This window comes from Oncorhynchus gorbuscha, linkage group LG05, assembly GCF_021184085.1.
Source record: "Oncorhynchus gorbuscha isolate QuinsamMale2020 ecotype Even-year linkage group LG05, OgorEven_v1.0, whole genome shotgun sequence".
NCBI lineage: Eukaryota > Metazoa > Chordata > Actinopteri > Salmoniformes > Salmonidae > Oncorhynchus > Oncorhynchus gorbuscha.
The window spans coordinates 78712827-78738163 of NC_060177.1; the positions used below are offsets into that span (position 1 = coordinate 78712827).

The following is a 25337-nucleotide window of genomic DNA, read 5'->3' on the forward strand; positions in this document are numbered from 1 at the left end:
TGTGGCAAGCAATAGCACAGAGACTGGCACAAAACTACCTCCATACAAAATGTGGCAAGCAATAGCACAGAGACTGGCACAAAACTACCTCCATACAAAATGTGGCAAGCAATAGCACAGAGACTAGCACAAAACTACCTCCATACAAAATGTGGCAAGCAATAGCACAGAGACTGGCACAAAACTAACTCCATACAAAATGTACAAAATAGCACAGAGACTGGCACAAAACTACCTCCATACAAAATGTGGCAAGCAATAGCATAGAGACTGGCACAAAACTAACTCCATACAAAATGTGGCAAGCAATAGCACAGAGACTGGCACAAAACTACCTCCATACAAAATGTGGCAAGCAATAGCACAGAGACTGGCACAAAACTAACTCCATACAAAATGTGGCAAGCAATAGCACAGAGACTGGCACAAAACTAACTCCATACAAAATGTGGCAAGCAATAGCACAGAGACTGGCACAAAACTAACTCCATACAAAATGTGGCAAGCAATAGCACAGAGACTGGCACAAAACTAACTCCATACAAAATGTGGCAAGCAATAGCACAGAGACTGGCACAAAACTACCTCCATACAAAATGTGGCAAGCAATAGCACAGAGACTGGCACAAAACTACCTCCATACAAAATGTGGCAAGCAATAGCACAGAGACTGGCACAAAACTACCTCCATACAAAATGTGGCAAGCAATAGCACAGAGACTGGCACAAAAAACTATGATGGAAGGAAACTCTCTTGCCTGTATTTACACCTAATACAGTGCTTTTAAACTTTTGTAGTACACCTAGTATATGTAAGAATGAAGTTAGCTACCTAGCCAATTTTCTGTGATAGCTAGTGATAGTGATGCAGAAACTAGGCATTTTTTTAACATCTTCTCCTCACTGCATTTATCAGGAGCATTGAGTCAAATATAATTATTTCAGTATAGTTTGTTTTTCAAGAGTTTGTTCATTATTTTATTTCATTTTACTTAATTTTTCCATGATTAGTTCCAGCTTTAGTTTACATAATATCCTTGCAGTATACCCACATCTAACAGCAGTTCAAAGGTTCATGTTTTATTGTCCCATATACATGATACAGCAGGTGTAAAACATTACAGTGAAATGCTTAACTTGTGAGCTCTTTACTAACAATGCACAATTAAAGGTAATACTTCAGATATGAAGAAAAACACAAGAAAAATAATCAGAAAAAAACCCAGGTTTGTGACCTCCTCCCTGTAGGACAAGTCATCACCATCATCACCACGTCATGTCATCATTAAAATGAATGATGGTGTTGGAGTCCTGCTGGCCACGCAGTTTAGTGAACACAATGGGAGAGAGCTGGTTTCAAGTGCAGGGAGCAGCAGGTGTTTATTTGTACAGGACCACAGGAGGAGGCAGGAACCTGGGTCCAGGGGCAAGCAGAAGGTCATATACAGAGGGTCCAAAAAGGCAACAGAACAGGCAGGTTAATTAAAAGGCTAGTAAGGTCATCTGGGAGATCAGGCAATAGGTTGATAGCAGGCTAAAGTACGTACAAGGAGGGAATAGGCAAAAGGTGTTGTTAGTGAGGCAGGCCAAAACTATCATACACAGGAGGAGAAACTCACAGGCAACCCCGCGCTCCGACTGGGAGTGTGTCACAAAACAAACAATACCTCACAATGATGGGGTGCAAAGAACTGAATGAAAAAGTGTGTGATAATGACATACAGGTGTGTGAACAGATGATCAGAATTCAGGTGATTGGAATCTAGTTCAGGGGATCTATGTGTTTGAGAATGTGAGTTGGAAAGTGGACTGGTAAGTGAGCTGCATTTAGGGGATCTACGTGTTGGAGAGTGGGAGTTGGAAGCAGATGTTACACACAGAGTGCTGAGACGTTAAAAGTAACTTGTTATATTACAACGTTACTTCCTTTAAAAGTAACTCTTTATGGTATAACATTATTTGCTGTCGAAAGTAACCCCCAAAAAATGACTTGGTCATTCTTAAGGTATTTCCTTAACACTCGAAAAGCCAGATCTTGATACCCCCATAGGCTACCTAAGCCCTTGATACAGTTTCTTGATGTCAGCATTCTAAGTCTAATAATTTTTAAACATTTGACATTTTTTATTTCACCTTTACTTAACCAGGTAGGCAAGTTGAGAACAAGTTGTCATTTACAACTGCGACCCTGGCCAAGATAATGCAAAGCAGTTCGACACATATAACAACACAGAGTTACACATGGAGTAAAACAAACATACAGTCAATAATAGAGTTGAAAATGAAGTGTATATACAATGTGAGCAAATGAGGTGAGATAAGGGAGGTAAAGGCAATAAATAGGCCATGGTGGCGAAGTAAATACAATGTAGCAATTACAACACTGGAATGGTAGTTCTGACAGTAGTTGAGTGTGCAAAGTAGAAATACTAGGGTGCAAAGGAGCAAAATAAATAAATAAATACAGTAGGGGAAGCGGTTGTTGTTTGGGCTATTTATAGATGGGCTATGTACAGGTAAAGACATTTCATATAGACCTATGTCTATCGCAACAATAATCATTTGGTTGTGTTTATGAAGGTCTAAGGCAACATTAGAATATGAATGAAAATGTAGGCTATCTAAAGAACAAAATAGTATTTTATTTGGTTTATATAGGCTAACTGTAGGCTATATGGAAAACACCACAATTCAAGTGTACTATAATCCATTAAATAAACAACATCACAAATATAACTCATTATTAAATCATTAAGGGCAGGTATTAAAGGACATTATGAAACTCTGAAAATTAATTTCAAAAGAACAGAATGGCATACTTTGAGTTTAAATATATTACTGTGCTTTGAGTGTTGCAGGTGCCAGTGGGGAGTGCATGGAATCACAGTAATTCTGCCCAAAAGTAATATTTTGAAATAGAGCTCAGGGGGGTCATTTTAATGAGTTGTTCGGCAAGTGTAGGTGATTTGGAAACTGCAGAATGTGTTTAGAAGTGTTTCATTTTAAGTTTAGGCATTAACTCTGAAATCTTAAGGATAGGCATTAACTCTGAATGGTTAAGGTAAGAGTTAAGGTTTGGGATAGGCTTAAAACAAAAATCTAAAAAACAACATTCTATCGCTGCATTCTAACTTGCAACCATTGGAATCAGATGGTTACAATCCATGGCTGTGACAGCACCATCTCAGTAGTTGGGTGAGTGAGAGAATGTATCCAGTTGAGCCGAACAAGTAAGACCACACTGCCGTCTCATCCATGTCAATGATATTGCTCACCTCTATCTTATTTTGCACAATCTTTACGGAAGTCACTGAAGTTCACTCTAAAACAATTCATTTAGACCCGGCATTTATTTGAAACAGGCATTTATTTGCTGAAATGCCCGGCTATGAAAAGCGACATTACAACCCCTCACATACCTGCGGCACACCTGTTAAATGAGTTTTGGCAGCTGTACAGGAGGCTTTTCAAAAGAAAACGTATTACAACATTCATTAGAACATTCAACACATTACAACATTCATGACTCAGAGTCTAAATAAAACTGCACCCCTTCAATCACACCTTGGTTATTTATTTCACTGCTTTCCTCCAAAGTAGCAATACATTAGGGAGTTGTCCAAGAGTCAGTTCCTCTGGGAAACAGAAAGAGACCCTCAACAAACATAGAGGGAGGGAATTTTTAATTGTTCCAAATACTTGCTTACTTGAAAAAGTAACTAAATAACTGATTACTTAAAGTGAAAAAAATGAATGTGTTAGGTTCCTCTTAATCACAAAAAAGTAATCTGAGTAATCTAACGTGTTACTTTGTAAGGCTACCCCCAACAGTGGCGATCAAGGGGTACAAGAGGGGATTAAACACACATCCTTGTGGGGCCCTGTGTTGAGAGTCAGTGTGGCAGAGGTGATGTTGTCTACCCTTACCACCTGGTGTAGGCCTTTCAGAAAGTACAGAAGTTTCCTCTTCCCTCTGCTTGTGTATGTGTGCACTGTGGGAGGACTGATGTTCTTTGGCAGAGAATCTCCTCTGCTTTCCACAGTGACTGGGCTCACAGTCCCTCCTCACATGAGTCCAGGGGCATATGTATGGGGGGGTTCATTTAATAACACTATTTTAGAGTTAATTTATCAATACATTGTGAATGAATGAACTGTTTATGACTGATGTGACATGAATGCAATTCAACCCTTCGCCACCACCCGTGCTCTTATTACAGCCTTATAAGCCCTGTAGGCCTACTGCACTGGCATGGATATATTGAGTGTAATGATTAAATGTATCCACTAGATGAAGCTCTTTCTCTTTTCCGATCATGACTGCAGCTGGCACAGCAGCAAACAAATGTGCACTGTGGATTAATATAATTTAAAAGGCATGGAATCGTCTGGTCTCACTGCAATGCATTGTCATAGCATTTTATATACTTAGGCAGAACTTCAGGGAAAATTGAGAAATTCAGCAATAATGAGACACCAATTTTGGAATTTGGAAGAATATGGATCAGTGGATCAGTGGGATTCAATGCATTAGGAAATCAGCACACAAGCCAACAATAGATTTTTCTCAACAATTTTAATGTGACGTTACTTTTTTAAATATAAAGTTAAGCAGTGTAGAAAATAAAGCTAGAATTCTTAATTGAACCAATAACAAAGCGGTCACCCCTCCTCTGTTTTGGTATGAGGCCGATAGATGGGCCTGGAGAAATGTAACCACTCTCAATTTGATATACAGAGCTATGGATGCAAGGACTGACCATTCACAATATAATAATTAGAGTTTTACCCATGTTTTAAAGCTATACAGTGTTTGTTTACATTTCCATTGTTTACAAACATTGGAGTAAAACAAGCTTCTATATTTATAAGTTATATTCTTCAAGAATCAATAGGTATATATAATTAATTTATAAGTCCTAAAATAGATACACCAACTAAGGATTCTAGCTTTAAAGCTTTGGTAGGGCCGTCCATCTAGTCTGTTACAATATAAGGGTTACCAGATGGGCCCGAATCCTTCCATTAAAGGGCCCATAATAGTTTAAAAGTGGCTTCCTCCATTTCTAGTGATTTTGAAATTGCAAGCTGGGTTAAAGCAATGGTGGATGTGTTTGGGGAATTTGCTTTTACTAGTTCTTTCACACCAGTGTAGCTGACAAGGGGATAAAGAGAGGGGATATGAGGGTGAGGGGTCTCCCATCTACAGTATGGTTGGTGAGGAGCCAAGGATGTTGGAACTGAGAGGGGTTGATTCCTCTGACAATCTGTATGTAAACTGATATCAAGGTGTGTACTGTGTACACTGCTATGCTATTGTGTGTGTCTGTGTGTATGTGTGTAAGATCACTTCTTCTGCCGGCGGAAGAGATTCTTGACGCTCTCCGCCATAGGTTCGTTCATCATGTTCATTGGCTGGTTCTTCAGGGCAGCCTCCCGCATACTTTTGTAAATATACTCATTCTCTCTAAACATCCTCAGCTCCATTTCTGTCTGCATACGCATAGCCTAGGGAGAGGGGGAGGGATCAGGTCGTCAAGGTGACTTTAATCTTGGAGATCGTTCCCTGTGTGTGTGCATGTGTGTGTGTGCATGTCTTACCTCAAGGTCTTTGGTGATAGGATGTGTGGGTCCGTGTGTTCTCTGCAGGATGGCATAGGCTTTACAGATCATGCCGTGTCCCACCTCTATCTTCCCTGCCTGCCAGTGGGTCACTCCTGCCCTCATGGTTGCCATCCCCAGGTGGGCGTTGCATGGATGGTATAGCTTGCTGTCAAAATGTGATACAGTGATACATTTAATTACACCGTTTTTTTTCTAAACTCTGTTAAGAGGTTTCTTATGGTCAATTGTACTTACTTGTATCCGTCCACCATTTTGCGTGCATAGTCAGCGGCCTCGTCAATAAACTGCAGGTAGGCTGACACCTCGCTGGCTGTGCTCCACATCCTTAGCTGGTAGATGTGTGTATCAGCCAACACTGGCTCCTGTTTCTCCATACACTCCCTGCATATCTTAATAACCTGGGAGGAGAGAGGAGGAGAGCGGGAGGTTTGATTTAGGCTTGGAATCCAGTGTGTGTGTGTGTGTGTGTGTGTGTGTGTGTGTGTGTGTGTGTGTGTGTGTGTGTGTGTGTGTGTGTGTGTGTGTGTGTGTGTGTGTGTGTGTGTGTGTGTGTGTGTGTGTGTGTGTGTGTGTGTGTGTGTGTGTGTGTGTGTGTGTGTGTGTGTTGTACCTCATGGTAATTCCCCTCCAAGCGAGCCTTATCCATCTTCTGCAGCATCTGCAGACTGTACTCTGTTACCTCCTTCACCTGCTCCTCAGGTACCTACAGGACAGGAGAGGACAGGAGAAGACAGGAGAGGACAGGTGAGGTCAGGAGAGAAAAGGACAGGAGAGGAGGGAAGAGGAGAGAAAAGGACAGGAGATGAGAGAATAGGACAGTAGAGGTCAGGAGAGGAGAGGAGCCCTGGTTTAGAGAAAAATATCATTCTTCTGCTCTGCTCCCACCTCCCCCAGACAACACACACTATGGGGTGGCAGGTTAGCCTAGTGGTTAGAACATTGGACTTGTTACCGGAAGGTTGCAAGTTCAAACCCCTGAGATGACAAGGTAAAAATATATTGTTCTGCCCCTGAACAGGCAGTTAACCCACTGTTGTATTTGAAAATAAGTTGTTATTAACTGACTTGCCTGATTAAATAAAGAAAAACTAAAACACACACACATTGGAAGGAGCACAGTCAGCCACAGTGCAGTTTTCCTGGAGCTTGCTCAAATCACATTTTATTGGCCTAATACACATATGTACTAGATTATATTGTGGATGTAGTGAAATGCTTGTGTTTTTAGCTCCAACAGTGCAGTAATATCTAGACATACACAACAATCCACACAAATTTAAAAAGTAAAATAATGGAATTAAGAATGTCCAATGACTACGGAGTAAAGATATACAGTACCAGTCAAAAGGTTGGACACACCTGCTCATTCATGGGTTTTTCTTTATTTTTCCTGTTTTCTACATTGTAGAATAATAGAGAAGACATCAAAACTATGAAATAACACATATGGAATAATGTAGTAACCAAAAAAATATTAAACAAATCAAAACATATTTAAAATTTGACATTCTTGAAAGTAGCCACCCTTTGCCTTGATCACAGCATTGCACTCTCTTGGCATTCTCTCAACCAGCCTCATGAGGTAGTCACCAGGAATGCATTTCAATTAACAGGTGTGCCTTGTTAAAAGTTAATTTGTGGAATTTCTTTCCTCCTTAAAACTTCTCCAGGATCAGTGGGCCCCTGGTGGGACAGTTGAGCTAACATAGGCTAATGCGATTAGCATGAGGTTGTAAGAACATTTCCCAGGACATAGACATATCTGATATTGGCAGAAAGCTCAAATTATTGTTAATCTAACTGCACTGTCAAAATTACAGTAGCTATTACAGTGAAATAATACCAAGCTGTTGTTTTAGGAGAGTGCACAGTTTTGAACATGAAAAGTGTTAGGCACATTTGGGCGGTCTAGATACAACATTTTGAACAAAAATGAAATGGTTTATTGGATCAATCTAAAATCTAAATTGCACCTGGGCTGGAATAATACATTATGGCCTTTCTCTTGAATTTCAAAGATGATGGTAGAAAGAAAATACAATAAAACGTTTTTTTCTTTGTATTATCTTTTACCAGATCTATTGTGTTATATTATCTTACATTCCTTTCACATTTACACAGACTTCAAAATGTTCCCTTTCAAATGGTACCAAGAAAATGCATATCCTTGCTTCAGGGCCTGAGCTACAGGCAGTTAGATTTGGGTATGTCATTTTAGGCAACAATTTAGACAACAAAAAAAAGGGACCGATTCTTAAGAGTTTGAGCCATTAATTTGTGTTGTAACAAGGTAGGGGTAGATAGCCTTATTTGGTAAAAGACCAAGTCCATATTATGGAAATAACAGCTCAAATAAGCAAAGAGAAACAATAGTCGATCGTTACTTTAAGACATGAAGGTCAGTCAATCCGTCAAATTTCAAGAACTATGAAAGTTTCTTCAAGTGCGGTAGCAAAAACCGTCAAGCAATATGATGAAACTGGCTCTCATGACCACCACAGGAAAGGAAGACCCAGAGTTACCTCTGCTGCAGAGGATAAGTTCATTAGAGTTAACTGCACCTCAGATTGGAGCCCAAATAAAATTCAAGTAACAGACACATCTCAAGATCAACTGTTCAGAGAAGACTACGTGAATCAAGCCTTCATGGTCTGATTGCTGCAAAGAAACCCATACTAAAGGACACCAATAATAAGAAGAGACTTGCTAAGGCCAAGAGACACGGGCAACAGATACTAGACCTGTGGAAATCTGTCCTTTGGTGTCATGAGTCCAAATTTTAGATTTTTGATTGCAACCGCCTTGTCTTTGTGAAATGCAGAGTAGGTGAACAAATGATCTCTGCATGTGTGGTTCCCACTGTGAAGCATGGAGGAGGAGGTGTGATGTGTGGGGGTGCAATGTTGAAATACTCTACTCAACAAATTGGATGCAGTCTACCACAGTGCCATCCGTTTTGTCACCAAATTCCCATACACTACCCATCATTGCAACCTGTACGCTCTCGTTGGTTGGCCCTCACTTCATACTCATCACTAAACCCACTGGCTGTAGGTTATCTACAAGTCTCTGCTAGGTAAAGCCCCGCCTTATCTCAGCTCACTGGTCATCATAGCAGCACCCACTCATAGCACGCGCTCCAGCAGGTATATCTCACTGGTCACCCTCAAAGCCAATTCCTCCTTTGGTCGTCTTTCCTTCCAGTTCTCTGCTGCCGATGACTGGATCAAACTGCAAAAATCTCTGAAGCTGGAGACTCATATCTCCTCACTAGCTTTAAGCACCAGCTGTCAGAGCAACTCACAGATCACTGCACCTGTACATAGCCCATCTGTAAACAGCCCATCTATCAACCTACCTCATCCCCATACAGTATTTATTTATCTTGCTCCTTTGCACCCCAGTATCTCTACTTGCACATTCATCTTCTGCACATCTACCATTCCAGTGTTTAATTGCTATGTTGTAATTACTTCACCACCGTGGCCTATTTCTTGCCTTAACTCCCTTATCTTACCTCATTTGCACTCACTGTACATATACTTTTTGTTTTCTTTTGTTCTACTGTTATTGACGGTATATTTTGTTTATTCCATGTGTAACTCTGTGTTGTTGTATGTAATATATATAATATATGCCATTTAGCAGACGCTTTTATCCAAAGCGACTTACAGTCATGTGTGCATACATTCTACGTATGGGTGGTCGCGGGAATCGAACCCACTACCCTGGCGTTACAAGCGCCATGCTCTACCAATTGAGCTACAGAAGGACCAATTGTGTCGAATTGCTATGCTTTATCTTGGCCAGGTCGCAGTTGCAAATTAGAACTTGATCTCAACTAGCCTACCTGGTTAAATAAAGGTGAAATAAATGAATACATTTTTTTTTTGCTGGTGACTCTGTGAGGGATTTATTTAGAATTCAAGGCACACTTAACCAGCATGGCTACTACAGCATTCTGCAGCGATGTGCCATCCCATCTGGTTTGCAGTTAGTGGGACTATTGTTTGTTTTTCAACAGAACAATGACTCAACACACCTCCAGGCTGTGTAAGGGCTATTTGACCAAGAAGGAGAGCGATGGATTGCTGCAACAGATAACCTTGCCTCCACAATCACCTGACCTCAACCCAATTGAGATGGCTTGGGAGGAGCTGGACTGCAGAGTGAAGGAAAAGCAGCCACACGTGCTCAGCACATGGAAAAGCATTCCTCATGAAGCTGGTTGAGAGAATGCAATAAGTGTTTAAAGCTGTCATCTAGGCAAAGGGTGGCTACTTTCAAGAATCTCAAATATAAAATATATTTTGATTTGTTTAACACTTTTTTGGTTGCTACATAATTCCATATGTGTTATTTCATAGATAGTGTTGATGTCGTTGCTATTACTCTGCAATGTTGAAAATAGTCAAATGAAGAAAAAATCTTGAATGAGTAGGTGTTTCCAAGCTTCTGACTTGTACTATATATATATATACACACACAAATGGACCACAGAGTGAAGGAAAAGCAGCCAACAGTTGCTGAGCACATGGAAAAGCGTTCCTCATGAAGCTGATTGAGAGAATGCCAAGAGTGTGCAAAGCTGTCATCAAGGCAAAGGGTGGCTACTTTCAGGAATCTCAAATATGAAATATTTTTTGAATGGTTTAACACTTTTTAGGTTACTACATAATTCCATGTGTTATTCCATAGTTTTGATGTCTTCACTACTATCCTACAATGTAGAAAACAGTAAAAAATAAAGAAAAGCCCTTGAATGAGTAGATGTTCTAAAACTTTTGACTGGTAGTGTATGTATGCTGGAATACATGTAGGGGTAGTATATAACGTGTCACTAGACATGTCTCACATGTCAGTCTGGTCTTGTCAAAATTACACACTGATTTATGTCTGCAATGTCACCATTGCAGATGCTCAATAATGTTCTCTGTTTTCATAATGATGCCATCTCTGTACATACTGACTGACAAAAGCCCTAGGAACAGAGTTTTAATTCTATAGTCCCAGTACTCTAATGTTAGGGTATTGCTTTTATGAGCGTAGTCGTGGAGGGTAGCTGTCTTGGCTGGCTTTTGTCCTGAGTCTGACCTCTGAAGCAGTGACTCATCTAGATGTAGGGAAGAATGTGAGTGGACTCATGGCCTATTAGCAACTTTAAAGTGGTATGATTTTATGTTACAGCTAGCAGTGATTTAGCCTACAGCAAGTCAACACATTCCCACAAGGCCTAGTACAGGATATGATGTTCATAAATCGAAAGCAACACAAGGTTCAGTTCTTTTCACTTTAAACAATAATCAGTCCTAAGACCCATCATTTGATCCTATCATAATAAGTCATGATCTGAACCCAGTGGGATATTTGTTGGTCAAATTTAAATGAGTGGGTGGATTTCACATTCACATGCCCCTACCTTGACCCCGTCCACCTCCTTGCCTCCCATCTTGAGGTCGTCTTTGATGTGACCTTTACAGTGTTCACAGGTGCAGTCAAAGAAGTAATGCATTTTCAGCTGTCTCTGTCTGTCCTCAGTCACGTTCAGGAAATCCACGTAGGACACTGTCACCTCCTCACCCGGCTCGATCTTGCCCAGGGCACGCAGCTCAATCCTGGGGTGAGGAGAGGAGCAGTGAGGGGGTCATGTGGGGTGCTCCGGAGGCAAAGGGCAGGGTGCATCTCAATAGTCTAAAATGGAATTGTGAGATGAACCCATAGCTACAGTTGTAGATCACTGACATGTGACAATGCACAGATCACCTGAGGGGTCTTAGGCAACATTTGGTTAAATTTTTACATGGATCTTTTCATCAATATTTCCAAACACCAGCATAGAATTTGCTACTGTCTACTATCACTCACACGGCACTCTGTACAAGACAGACATGGAGATAGACAGAGAGAAAGGGAGACGGAGAGACAGGGGCAGACAGAGGGTGACGGAGGCAGAGATAGACAGACAGAGGGAAACCCAAACACAATGTTCAGAGAAGAGCCAACAGCACAAATGGTGAAGGAAGACATGATGACAGGTGGACATTCCTTCTGTTTGCTGAGCTTGGCTTGCAAACAGGTGGTGCTAGTGACTTGCAGGACTGGAGTGGTGGAAAGGGGGAGGGCAGAGCCAGATATTTCTAAAGATATGGCTCTGGGAGAGGTAGGTGGAGTTGTAACAGAATTAGTAAGTTAGCGAGTGTAGCAGATGAGGATTTGTGAAACTCACTCCTCATTTACAATGGTGCCCTGACCCCAAATCTGCAATTGCTCTAAGATCAATGCTGGGGTCTCTGCGGAGTGAGCTTAGGGGGTGAATGTAGCAGTTGGGGATCTGTGAAAATCCTCCACCTGAAGTGTCTCCACTTGTGCTGCCAAATTGCTAGCTATTTGGCATCACGACTTGGTAAGACACTTGTGGAAGGTGTGTTTTTACGAGATAGAGGTCCTGGGTTCAAGCCTCAGTATGGGTCGAATCAGAAGTGAGCAGTGTGATGTCCTTTACACAAAGCAACCATATTTGATATGGTGAAGCAACTCAACTTTAAACTGGAAGTCAGGTCTTACTGAGCCCTTCCTATGAAGAACCCTGTTTCAAGTTTATGTCTCATAGTGATGCATCATAGGGGGGATGGGTGTGAGGTTTTTATTGATGATGTTGGAGATGAGGATTTATGATGGTGAGATTTTAATTAATGATATTTAGGAAGTTGTTGGGGTTATACTATTGTACCAGAAAGACCCACCTCATCTGAGAGTGATACACAGTATTCACAGCCGACTGACTGAAAGACAAAGCAAGAAGCAGTTTACACCAAACAAACACACACAAACACACACACACACACACACACACACACACACACACACACACACACACACACACACACACACACACACACACACACACACACACACACACACACACACACACACACACACACACACACACACACACACACACACACACACACACACACAGCTTACAACTCAGTCAACCTCAATGCTCATGGTGTCCCTATTGTTATTGAATTACAGTACATACTTGCCATGGTTGAGGATGACAGTGCAGTTAGGCCAGCAGTCATGGTTGACCAGACACAGGTTAGGGAACAGACCCACTCCCACAGCATTTAGACCTCTCTGGTCACTCACTGTGAAACCATTACAGTTGATCTACAGAGGGATGGAGAGGAACAGATGGACAGATGAAACAAGGAAAGTGATAGAATAAGAAGAAACAGGAAGAGAAACAGGTAGAAATGGAGAGAAGAAAGAGAAGAGGGAAGAACCTACCACTCCAAAGATGTGCGAGATGTCGTCTACACGGTGTTGCTTGCTGTTGCGTGGCCAGTAGTCCAAGAAGTTGTGGATGTCCACCTTCAGCTCCTTCAGATCATCCTCTGGCATGTCACTGATGTGGTTCTCCAGATCGTCCAATGAGGTCATCTGCATGTCTGACATGACACCGCCCTCTTTATCGAGGCGCCACATGATGCGGGCGGCCAAACTGACAGGGACACGGAACATGAGTTGTTAGGTCAAATCTTAATGCTCATCCCTTACATGATAATGACTCAATTGACAGTAAACTATTCAACATTGCACACTTTCTATCCCCCTGCATCCCCCATCTCTCGCTCCCCATGCACCCCCCTAAGTCTTTGGCTCATCCTCCTCTATTCCCCCTCACCTCACCTCACCTCACCTCACCCACGAACCACAAGTGCCACCCACACACACAATCCCTCCTCACCGGATGTTCTCATTGGGTGCCTTGCCGAAGTTGTCCCCGATGGCCCCAAAAGCCTTGATGGCTCCACACTCCAGCTTGTGTTCCTTCCAGCCAGCGCTCTGGCATGTCTTGTCACAGTACTGGGCGAACTTACACTGGCCACAGCGCTGCAGCTTGTCCTGCCTGCGGAAACAGCTGTGGCAGATCTTGTCTGCAAGACTAGTAAGAGAGAGGAGAGAGAGACAGAAACAGAGACAGAGAGAGAGACAGAGACAGAGAGAGAGAGACAGAGAGAGAGAGACAGAGAGAGAAGAGAGAGAGAGACAGACGAGAGAGTGAGGGGAGTATGAAGGATGTGAATGGAAGAGAGGGATATATAGAGTTAGAGAGTTTCTATAGGCCTACTGCAGACCACACAAGGTTTAACCAACTCAGTGGCCTTGTGGTCCTATACAGGGGGTGTACTTGTACAACAGAGAAGGCTGTTGAGAGGAGCTATATTAGGAAACACTCATTGTAATGGTTGGAATGGAATAAATGGAACGATATCAAGCACATCAAACATATGGAAACCATGTTTGACTCCGTTCCATTAATTCCATTTCAGGCATTACAATGAGCCCGTCCTCCTATTGCTCCTCCCACTAGCCTCTTCTGTTGTGCACACTACAGAAACAGGAGATTTGGGCCTTCTGGTTCCAGCAAAGTTTACTTGTCCAATGCTTACTTACTTACATGAGATTGAGGCTAGTTCCATGATCCACAGCAGGGGAAGAAGGATGGGAAAGTACATCCCCACATGACTTCATGTGATGACCTTTGACCCCATGTATCTGTCCCCTGCTGAGGTCATAGCACTCTGATCTTGTTGTTCACAAACTGATTTGTACCTATAATATCTGGTGAAGTTTGTTGTGTCTCTCCAGATAAACAAAAAATGCTCCACCACAATAGTAATGTATTTTGCTTCTTGAGACCTAACCTGTCCAGGCCTGTCCCATTGCCCTGAGAACATGTGGTGTGACAACAGACCAGTTCATACGGCTGTCATCTAACTGTCATGTCCAATCATGTGCAGATGACAGAGAGAACTACAGCATAGTACAGTATAGAACAATACAGTACAGTAACATGGTAAAGTGCTGTATCTTCAACTAAACGATGGCAGGCTTTAGCCTATGTGTCAGCATGCATGGGACCTGTGTGTGACCTGTCCTCATCACCATTTTACACTATGTAAATGTTTTGAACGAATTATATGTGGCTGTGAATAACACATGTTAATGGTTGCAGCCCAATTCTGATCTTTTGCCCAATAATTGGCAAACGATTTGATCAGATTGGCCAAAATACCAATAAGTGGCAAAGTTTCAGAATTGGGCTGCCTGTGTAAACGCAGCCATAAAGACATATAACACGGGATCGGTATATTGGGCTCATGTGTGGTCGCCCATGCATTAGGAGTTAGTCATGTCTCATGTGCCCAGCCAAACCCCATCCATACTGCAGCATCTTCTTACCTGTCAAAGACAACTGCAGCAAAAGGGGGTTCTGAGAAAAGAACGTCTCCGGAAAGCAGCTCCTTAGTGGCTCTAAGGCCCCTCCCCTTTCCGGGTGAGTCAAACACCTCAATGTTGTCCATGTCAGGTGTGGTGGTCCGGTCCGAGAGACAGAGAAACAGTCCGTTAGGTTAAGGAGACAGAGAGAGAGAGACTGGAAGTGAGTACTGTATGGGTGTCCTCTACAAAGTAGATCTTTCACGTTCTTCAACAACTGCACATTCCACACCTCAATCTACTAAAATAGACTTCCACCACTTGAGCTGAACCAAGTCAGATAGAGAAGGGGGTTGGTGTGGGTTTGAAGGGTGCCACTAAATTAGTCTTGAAGGACCAAAATCACTACATTCACATTCTAGTGTCGTTAAAGTTCATCTACCATTTTTGAGAAAGTTACCATTACTATAATGGTTTTATTGTTATTTTCCTTTGATCTGTTGAATCCCACCCCAACCCCCCCCCCCACACACACACACATTGTCCTGAGTTGGTCTCTCCTGGGTCCTGGGGAGTATTTTGGTCTCTCAGTTGGGCCTGTCTGTCAGGAGTCAATTGTGGTGACGTTGGACAGCTGCTGGAAGCTAGTCAGACCCAGCACCACACTATCTCCTTTCCTCCACCATGTTCTGGTACTTTCTCTCTCTATCTCTTTCTGTCTCTTTCTATCTCTATATATGACTAGGTGGGGTGTCAAGTATGATATCATAAGGCCAGGCGAATATCATTAACCCCTGTTTAAGATCTTTAGGACGACCATGTCCAAGAATATGAGATTGACAGTGTTACTTTAAACAAATTAAATAAGATATCTTCATAAACTTGGCAGAAGACAGTCTATTTTTAAAAAAAGTCTTACTTTAGTACTACTCTACACCTTCTCAGCTCATTTATCACCTGATTTATCACTTGATTAACAAAAGGCACATTTCAATAGGTGGTCCAGGTATCCTCATGACATGGCAGAGGTTTTGTTCCTCATGCAAGGGGGAAGGCCGATGACACCAGAAATCCCCATCAGACCAATTCCTTGAATTCCCTACGCCTTGAAGTTTGCAGTTGTGTCTAGAAAACACTATTTAGTTAAAAACGCATTTCTTGAGCTTGGCATCACAAATAATTCACACAAACGGAGACAAAGGCAAAGGTGCACAGGAAATACATGTATTTTTCTTACCCTTTCGCGTGTGTACTTTTTGCATTTAGACTTGGGGCATTGCTTTTGAACAGTAAAAGTAAAAAAACAAAAAACAAGTCTCACATCAATGGCAAACATGATGACTATTTTCGTACATGATATGTACATTCTAATGTGTACATTGAAAAATATGTGTACCATTTCTTAAGAGGACTCAAGCTTGAAAGAATGTCACATTATTTTGCCATAATAACGCTGTATGAGTCATGACCTACTGTATATGAGACATCTGCCACACAGTATATTATCATTTGTAGCAACATATGTAAGGAGGTTATATTCTGATTCTGTTCTGATTGTGACCCCATTTACACTTTGAAACGTAAAACATTGAAGGGCCTCTATCAGCTGACGGACCATGAAGGATCTGATCAGTGCACTGTTCATGCTCTCTTCTTTTAGCCAGGAGTCAGCAGTCATGACAGTGCCGAAAACAGCTCAAGTCTGATAACAATAGACATTTCATTTATAGAAAAGCACACGGTTTTAGATGCAAAGAATAGACTTCTATTCCAGCTGCCGTTACCCTTAAGGAAAACCCACATGAAGTGTTCCAAAAACACATGACATTTCATGTGAAAATAAGTGATCTTATGTGAAGTTAATGTGATAACATGTGACCACATGTAAAGCAACATGTGATAACATGAAACTAAACATGAAAACATGTGAAGTGTTCAGAAAACACGTGAAATTTCATGTGAAATCAAGTGAATTTCCACGTCAAGTAATGTGTTTTTTTTCTGTAGGGGTAGACTTACACCACGTTACTCAGTGGGTATGCTTCTTATTTGACCTCTGTCTGTCTCAGTCCTGTCTTTGACATTAGGTTGGGTTTCATAAGACACTGTGTCAGCCCTAAGGCATGCATGTACTGGTAATAGACCTGTTATCAGTGACAGTCGTCCTCAAAGGAATACCACAGTAGCATGGTAACATTTGAAAAATATGTTTGAATATAGTAATACAGTATGGTAAACAAAGCACAACACAATAATATTCCTAAAATAGCCCCAGTACTTGGCCAGACAATGGATTTTATCTCCCTGTCAATGGGACCTTGTTTCTGTGTTTGAAAGAGCAAGTATACCATTTGTCATTTAGACTAAGGACGTCATAACCTAACCTACATTTTTGTGGTACCGCCTTTTATGTTTTTTAAATTATGTTACGATTTGTTGTGTCTATGGAGAGCGTGGAACACTTCTTATACTTACTGGATGTGAAAGAGGTGGCATGTGGCCTAGCACTTAAGACTGTTGGGCCAGTAACTGAAATGTTGCTGGTTGGAATCCCTGAGCCAACTATGTGAAAACTCTGTCAATATGCCCTTGAGCAAGGCACTTAACCCTAATTGTTCTGGATAAGAGTATCTGCTAAAATTAAAGAGAGATATAACAAACATGTTAGTTCTTGTTTGAATTGAATCATTGCTAATCTTGGTTAACCCAAAACTAAATCCTTCCCTAATTGGTAAACTGATGTATTAAGTTCTGGGTTCATACATTTTAAAGGGTGGCTGAACTTGATGATTTTGCCTTGCTTTTCAGCTTGGTCATTAAGAAATGCAGTGGCCATGACTGAAGCCAAACAAGAGTTGTGGTCATCTATTGTGTGTGTGTGTGTGTACATTCACTCTACCAAAACAGTACAAAGTTACAGTCATTCACCCTTATAGATAACGTGAAACAGTCTAACCAGGTCTTGTGTCTTGAAGTCGCCTAGACTAGCTAGCAAGCAAGCCAACTTCTTTTGCCAATTAGCTTCAGCGGCTGGTGTGCCACTGTGGCAAAGTTGGTTTGACATTGGATAGCCTATCTTTGGGGCTAGTTAGGGACCGTCAATAATTTATAGTTATATTTTCATGTTGCAGATCTTTCAGTTGTCCCATTTAATGATTTCAATATTTGTAAATTCATTTCTAAAATGTTGGTTTGAGGTTTTTAAGTAATTGATATTTGGAGCTATTGAAATGTTTTACTATTGTCCCATGTATATTGTGTACTTTACTGATAGTCCCTAACAAGCCCAATAGGGATATTGAATGTCAAATCAAATTGACCATGGACAGTGGTGTAAAGGACTTAAGTAAAAATACTTTAAAGTACTACTTAAGTCATGTTTTTGGGTATCTGTACTTTACTTTACTTGACGATTTATATTTTACTTTCACTTCACTACATTCCTAGAAAAAATTATGTACTTTTTCCCCCATACATATCTCAGCCATATCTCTGACTGGCCAATAAAAATAAAATATTAAGTTGGGCAAAAGAACACAGACACTGGACAGAGATATGGCTTTTTCTTTACAACTCTGCCTAGAAGGTCTACATCCCGGAGTCGCCTCTTCACTGTTGACGTTGAGACGGGTGTTTTGCGGGTACTATTTAATGAAGTTGCCAGTTGAGGCCTTATGAGGTGTCTGTTTTTCAAACTAGACACTCTAATGTACTTGTCCTCTTGCTCAGTTGTGCGCCGGGGCCTCCAACTCCTCTTTCTATTCTGGTTAGAGACAGTTTGCACTTTTCTGTTAAGGGAGTAGTACACAGAGTTGTACGGGATCTTCAGTTTCTTGGCAATTTCTCACATTGATACTGTGGCAAAGCTAACTAAAAAGCAGCATTCCCCAAGAGAGGATGACTTGCACTTTAGCAGTGATAAATTCATGAACTTCTTTGAGGAAAAGATTATGATTATTAGAAAGCAAATTACGGACTCCTCTTTAAACCTGCGTATTCCTCCAAACCTCAGTTGTCCTGAGTCTGCACAACTCTGCCAGGACCTAGGATCAAGAGAGACGCTCAAGTGTTTTAGTACTATATCTCTTGACACAATGATGAAAATAATCATGGCCTCTAAACCTTCAAGCTGTATACTGGACCCTATTCCAACTAAACTACTGAAAGAGCTGCTTCCTGTGCTTGGCCCTCCTATGTTGAACATAATAAACGGCTCTCTATCCACTGGATGTGTACCAAACTCACTAAAAGTGGCAGTAATAAAGCCTCTCTTGAAAAAGCCAAACCTTGACCCAGAAAATATAAAAAACTATCGGCCTATATCGAATCTTCCATTCCTCTCAAAGATTTTAGAGAAGGCTGTTGCGCAGCAACTCACTGCCTTCCTGAAGACAAACAATGTATACGAAATGCTTCAGTCTGGTTTTAGACCCCATCATAGCACTGAGACGGCACTTGTGAAGGTGGTAAATGACATTTTGATGGCATCGGACCGAGGCTCTGCATCTGTCCTCGTGCTCCTAGACCTTAGTGCTGCTTTTGATACCATCGATCACCACATTCTTTTGGAGAGATTGGAAACCCAAATTGGTCTACACGGACATGTTCTGGCCTGGTTTAGGTCTTATCTGTCGGAAAGATATCAGTTTGTCTCTGTGAATGGTTTGTCCTCTGACAAATCAACTGTACATTTCGGTGTTCCTCAAGGTTCTGTTTTAGGACCACTATTGTTTTCACTATATATTTTACCTCTTGGGGATGTTATTCGAAAACATAATGTAAACTTTCACTGCTATGCGGATGACACACAGCTGTACATTTCAATGAAACATGGTGAAGCACCAAAATTGCCCTCGCTAGAAGCATGTGTTTCAGACATAAGGAAGTGGATGGCTGCAAACTTTCTACTATTAAACTCGGACAAAACAGAGATGCTTGTTCTAGGTCCCAAGAAACAAAGAGATCTTCTGTTGAATCTGACAAGTAATCTTAATGGTTGTACAGTCGTCTCAAATAAAACTGTGAAGGACCTCGGCGTTACTCTGGACCCTGATCTCTCTTTTGAAGAACATATCAAGACCATTTCGAGGACAGCTTTTTTCCATCTACGTAACATTGCAAAAATCAGAAACTTTCTGTCCAAAAATGATGCAGAAAAATTAATCCATGCTTTTGTCACTTCTAGGTTAGACTACTGCAATGCTCTATTTTCCGGCTACCCGGATAAAGCACTAAATAAACTTCAGTTAGTGCTAAATACGGCTGCTAGAATCCTGACTAGAACCAAAAAATTTTATCATATTACTCCAGTGCTAGCCTCTCTACACTGGCTTCCTGTCAAAGCAAGGGCTGATTTCAAGGTTTTACTGCTAACCTACAAAGCATTACATGGGCTTGCTCCTACCTACCTCTCTGATTTGGTCCTGCCGTACATACCTATACGTACGCTACGGTCACAAGACGCAGGCCTCCTAATTGTCCCTAGAATTTCTAAGCAAACAGCTGGAGGCAGGGCTTTCTCCTATAGAGCTCCATTTTTATGGAACGGTCTGCCTACCCATGTCAGAGACGCAAACTCGGTCTCAACCTTTAAGTCTTTACTGAAGACTCATCTCTTCAGTGGGTCATATGATTGAGTGTAGTCTGGCCCAGGAGTGGGAAGGTGAACGGAAAGGCTCTGGAGCAACGAACCGCCCTTGCTGTCTCTGCCTGGCCGGTTCCCCTTTTTCCACTGGGATTCTCTGCCTCTAACCCTGTTACGGGGCTGAGTCACTGGCTTGCTGGGGCTCTCTCGTGCCGTCCCTGGGGGGGGATGCGTCACCTGGGGGGTTGATTCACTGTTGTGGTCGGCCTGTCTGGGTTCCCCCCTTGGGTTGTACCGTGTCGGAGATCTTTGTGGGCTATACTCGGCCTTGTCTCAGGATGGTAAGTTGGTGGTTGAAGATTTCCCTCTAGTGGTGTGGGGGCTGTGCTTTGGCAAAGTGGGTGGGGTTATATCCTTCCTGTTTGGCCCTGTCCGGGGGTGTCCTCGGATGGGGCCACAGTGTCTCCTGACCCCTCCTGTCTCAGCCTCCAGTATTTATGCTGCAGTAGTTTATGTGTCGGGGGGCTAGGGTCAGTTTGTTTATCTGGAGTACTTCTCCTGTCCTATTCGGTGTCCTGTGTAAATCTAAGTGTGCGTTCTCTAATTCTCTCCTTCTCTCTTTCTTTCTCTCTCTCGGAGGACCTGAGCCCTAGAACCATGCCCCAGGACTACCTGACATGATGACTCCTTGCTGTCCCCAGTCCACCTGGCCATGCTGCTGCTCCAGTTTCAACTGGCCTGGGCCCTAGGACCATGTCCCAGGACTACCTGACATGAGGACTCCTTGCTGTCCCCAGTCCACCTGGCCATGCTCCTGCTCCAGTTTCAACTGTTCTGCCTTACTATTATTCAACCATGCTGGTCATTTATGAACATTTGAACATCTTGGCCACGTTCTGTTATAATCTCCACCCGGCACAGCCAGAAGAGGACTGGCCACCCCACATATGCTCTCTCTAATTCTCTCTTTCTTTCTCTCTCTCGGAGGACCTGAGCCCTAGGACCGTGCCCCAGGACTACCTGACATGATGGCTCCTTGCTGTCCCCAGTCCACCTGACTGTGCTGCTGCTCCAGTTTCAACTGTTCTGCCTTATTATTATTTGACCATGCTGGTCATTTATGAACATTTGAACATCTTGGTCATGTTCTGTTATAATCTCTACCCGGCACAGCCAGAAGAGGACTGGCCACCCCACATAGCCCGGTTCCTCTCTAGGTTTCTTCCTAGGTTTTGGCCTTTCTAGGGAGTTTTTCCTAGCCACCGTGCTTTTACACCTGCATTGTTTGCTGTTTGGGGTTTTAGGCTGGGTTTCTGTACAGCACTTTGAGATATCAGCTGATGTACGAAGGGCTATATAAATAAATTTGATTTGATTTGATTTGATTTGAATAGCTTTAATTTCTTAGAACAAAAATAGACTGACAAATTTAAGAAGAAAGGTCTTTGTTTATGGGCATTTTGAGCCTGTAATTGAACCCACAAATGCTGATCCTCCAGATGTTTATTTATTTAATTTCAATTTTTTTATTTAACCTTTATTTAACCAGGTAGGCCAGTTGACAACAAGTTCTCTTTCACAACTGCGACCTGGCCAAGATAAAGTAAAGCAGTGCGACAAAAACAACAACAGATATACACATAAACAAACACACAGTCAATAACACAAAAGAAAAATAGATGTACAGTGTGTGCAAATGTAGAAGAGTAGGGAGGTAAGGCAATAAATAGGCCTTAGAGGCGAAATAATTACAATTTAGCATCAACACCGCAGTGATAGATGTGCAGATGATGATGTGCAAGTAAATCAAATCAAATCAAATGTATTTATATAGCCCTTCGTACATCAGCTGATATCTCAAAGTGCTGTACAGAAACCCAGCCTAAAACCCCAAACAGCAAGCAATGCAGGTGTAGAAGCACGGTGGCTAGGAAAAAGTCCCTAGAAAGGCCAAAACCTAGGAAGAAACCTAGAGAGGAATCAGGCTATGTGGGGTGGCCAGTCCTCTTCTGGCTGTGCCGGGTGGAGATTATAACAGAACATGGCCAAGATGTTAAAATGTTCATAAATGACCAGCATGGTCGAATAATAATAAGGCAGAACAGTTGAAACTGGAGCAGCAGCACAGTCAGGTGGACTGGGGACAGCAAGGAGTCATCATGTCGGGTCGTCCTGGGGCACGGTCCTTGGGCTCAGGTCCTCCGAGAGAGAGAAAGAAAAAGAGAATTAGAGAGAGCATATGTGGGGTGGCCAGTCCTCTTCTGGCTGTGCCAGGTGGAGATTATAACAGAACATGGCCAAGATGTTCAAATGTTCATAAATGACCAGCATGGTCAAATAATAGTAAGGCAGAACAGTTGAAACTGAAGCAGCAGCATGGCCAGGTGGACTGGGGACAGCAAGGAGTCATCATGTCAGGTAGTCCTGGGGCATGGTCCTAGGGCTCAGGTCAGTTGAAACTGGAGCAGCAGCATGGCCAGGTGGACTGGGGACAGCAAGAAGTCATCATGTCAGGTAGTCCTGGGGCATGGTCCTAGGGCTCAGGTCCTCCGAGAGAGAGAAAGAAAGAAGGAGAGAATTAGAGAACGCACATTTAGATTCACACAGGACACCGAATAGGACAGGAGAAGTAGTCCAGATATAACAAACTGACCCTAGCCCCCCGACACAAACTACTGCATCATAAATACTGGAGGCTGAGACAGGAGGGGTCAGGAGACACTGTGGCCCCATCCGAGGACACCCCCGGAGAGGGCCAAACAGGAAGGATATAACCCCACCCACTTTGCCAAAGCACAGCCCCCACACCATTAGAGGGATATCTTCAACCACCAACTTACCATCCTGAGACAAGGCTGAGTATAGCCCACAAAGATCTCCGCCACGGCACAACCCAAGGGGGGGGATGCCAACCCAGACAGGATGACCACAACAGTGAATCAACCCACTCAGGTGACGCACCCCCTGCAGGGACGGCATGAGAGAGCCCCAGTAAGCCAGTGACTCAGCCCCTGTAATAGGGTTAGAGGCAGAGAATCCCAGTGGAAAGAGGGGAGAGGCAGAGACAGCAAGGGCGGTTCGTTGCTCCAGAGCCTTTCCGTTCACCTTCCCACTGCTGAGCCAGACTACACTCAATCATATGACCCACTGAAGAGATGAGTCTTCAGTAAAGACTTAAAGGTTGAGACCGAGTTTGCGTCTCTGACATGGGTCCGTTCCATAAAAATGGAGCTCTATAGGAGAAAGCCCTGCCTCCAGCTGTTTGCTTAGAAATTCCAGGGACAATTAGGAGGCCTGCGTCTTGTGACCGTAGCGTACGTGTAGGTATGTACGGCAGGACCAAATCAGAGAGATAGGTAGGAGCAAGCCCATGTAATGCTTTGTAGGTTAGCAGTAAAACCTTGAAATCAGCCCTTGTTTTGACAGGAAGCCAGTGTAGAGAGGCTAGCACTGGAGTAATATGATCAAATTTTTTGGTTCTAGTCAGGATTCTAGCAGCCGTATTTAGCACTAACTTTATTTAGTGCTTTATCCGGGTAGCCGGAAAGTAGAGCATTGCTGTAGTCTAACCTAGAAGTGACAAAAGCATGGATTAATTTTTCTGCATCATTTTTGGACAGAAAGTTTCTGATTTTTGCAATATTACGTAGATGGAAAAAAGCTGTCCTCGAAATGGTCTTGATATGTTCTTCAAAAGAGAGATCAGGGTCCAGAGTAACGCCGAGGTCCTTCACAGTTTTATTTGAGACGACTGTACAACCATTAAGATTAATTGTCAGATTCAACAGAAGATCTCTTTGTTTCTTGGGACCTAGAACAAGCATCTCTGTTTTGTCTGAGTTTAATAGTAGAAAGTTTGCAGCCATCCACTTCCTTATGTCTGAAACACATGCTTCTAGCGAGGGCAATTTTGGGGCTTCACCATGTTTCATTGAAATGTACAGCTGTGTGTCATCCGCATAGCAGTGAAAGTTAACATTATGTTTTCGAATAACATCCCCAAGAGGTAAAATGTATAGTGAAAACAATAGTGGTCCTAAAACGGGACCTTGAGGAACACCGAAATTTACAGTTGATTTGTCAGAGGACAAACCATTCACAGAGACAAACTGATATCTTTCCGACAGATAAGATCTAAACCAGGCCAGAACATGTCCGTGTAGACCAATTTGGGTTTCCAATCTCTCCAAAAGAATGTGGTGATTAATGGTATCAAAAGCAGCACTAAGGTCTAGGAGCACGAGGACAGATGCAGAGCCTCGGTCCGATGCCATTAAAATGTCAGTTACCACCTTCACAAGTGCCGTCTCAGTGCTATGATGGGGTCTAAAACCAGACTGAAGCATTTCGTATACATTGTTTGTCTTCAGGAAGGCAGTGAGTTGCTGCGCAACAGCCTTCTCTAAAATTTTTGTAGTAGAGATACTGGGGTGCAAAAGAGCAAGTGGATAAATAACAATATGGGGATGAGGTAGTTGGGTGTGTTATTTACAGATTGGCTATGTACAGGTACAGTGATCAGTAAGCTGCTCTGACAGCTGGTGCTTAAAGCTAGTGAGAAAGATGTGAGTCTCCAGTTTCAGAGATTTTTGCAATTCGTTCCAATCATGGGCAGCAAAGAAATGGAAGGAAAGACGACCAAAAGAGGAATTGGCTTTGGGAGTGACCAGTGAGATATACCTGCTGGAGCGTGTGCTACGAGTGGGGGCTGCTATGGTGACCAGTGAGCTGAGATAAGGCGGGGCTTTACCTAGCAGAGACTTGTAGATAACCTGGAGCCAGTGGGTTTGGCGACGAGTATGAAGCGAGGGCCAAGCAACAAGAGTGTACAGGTCGCAATGGTGGGTAGTGTATGGGTTGTGGGACTTGCAGGCCTGATTTTCTTAACACCACTGTGTTA

The 25337-nt window shown here is 42.6% G+C and overlaps 1 protein-coding gene across 2 annotated transcripts; it reads right to left on the minus strand.

Annotated features, from left to right (window-relative positions):
* Positions 1–4557: 4557 nt before the first annotated feature.
* Positions 4558–15139, minus strand: smyd1b (SET and MYND domain containing 1b). 2 transcript variants are annotated; one of them, XM_046351262.1, is made up of 10 exons: positions 14878–15139; positions 13379–13576; positions 12919–13132; positions 12668–12798; positions 12369–12407; positions 11045–11240; positions 6236–6328; positions 5860–6023; positions 5602–5770; positions 4558–5508 (listed from the first exon to the last, which is right to left on the minus strand). In XM_046351262.1, exons 1-10 carry the CDS (start codon positions 14997–14999, stop codon positions 5347–5349), a joined length of 1488 nt encoding a protein of 495 aa, XP_046207218.1. In that variant the 5' UTR covers positions 15000–15139; the 3' UTR covers positions 4558–5346. The 2 variants fall into 2 exon arrangements, with proteins under 2 accessions (XP_046207218.1, XP_046207219.1); XM_046351263.1 differs by lacking the exon at positions 12369–12407 and having other exon boundaries at positions 14878–15138.
* Between the last annotated feature and the right edge of the window lie 10198 nt (positions 15140–25337).

Bases quoted from the DNA above. Each gene is read 5' to 3' on its own strand.
- smyd1b (XM_046351262.1), bottom strand. From the start codon at position 14,999: ATGGACAACATTGAGGTGTTTGACTCACCCGGAAAGGGGAGGGGCCTT. The intron at 12,408-12,667 runs GTATGTACTGTA...TTTGTCTTTCAG, and splicing joins GTCATCCTCAACCATGGCAA to TCAGTCGGCTGTGAATACTG. The intron at 5,771-5,859 runs GTAAGTACAATT...ACATTTTGACAG, and splicing joins AAAATGGTGGACGGATACAA to CAAGCTATACCATCCATGCA.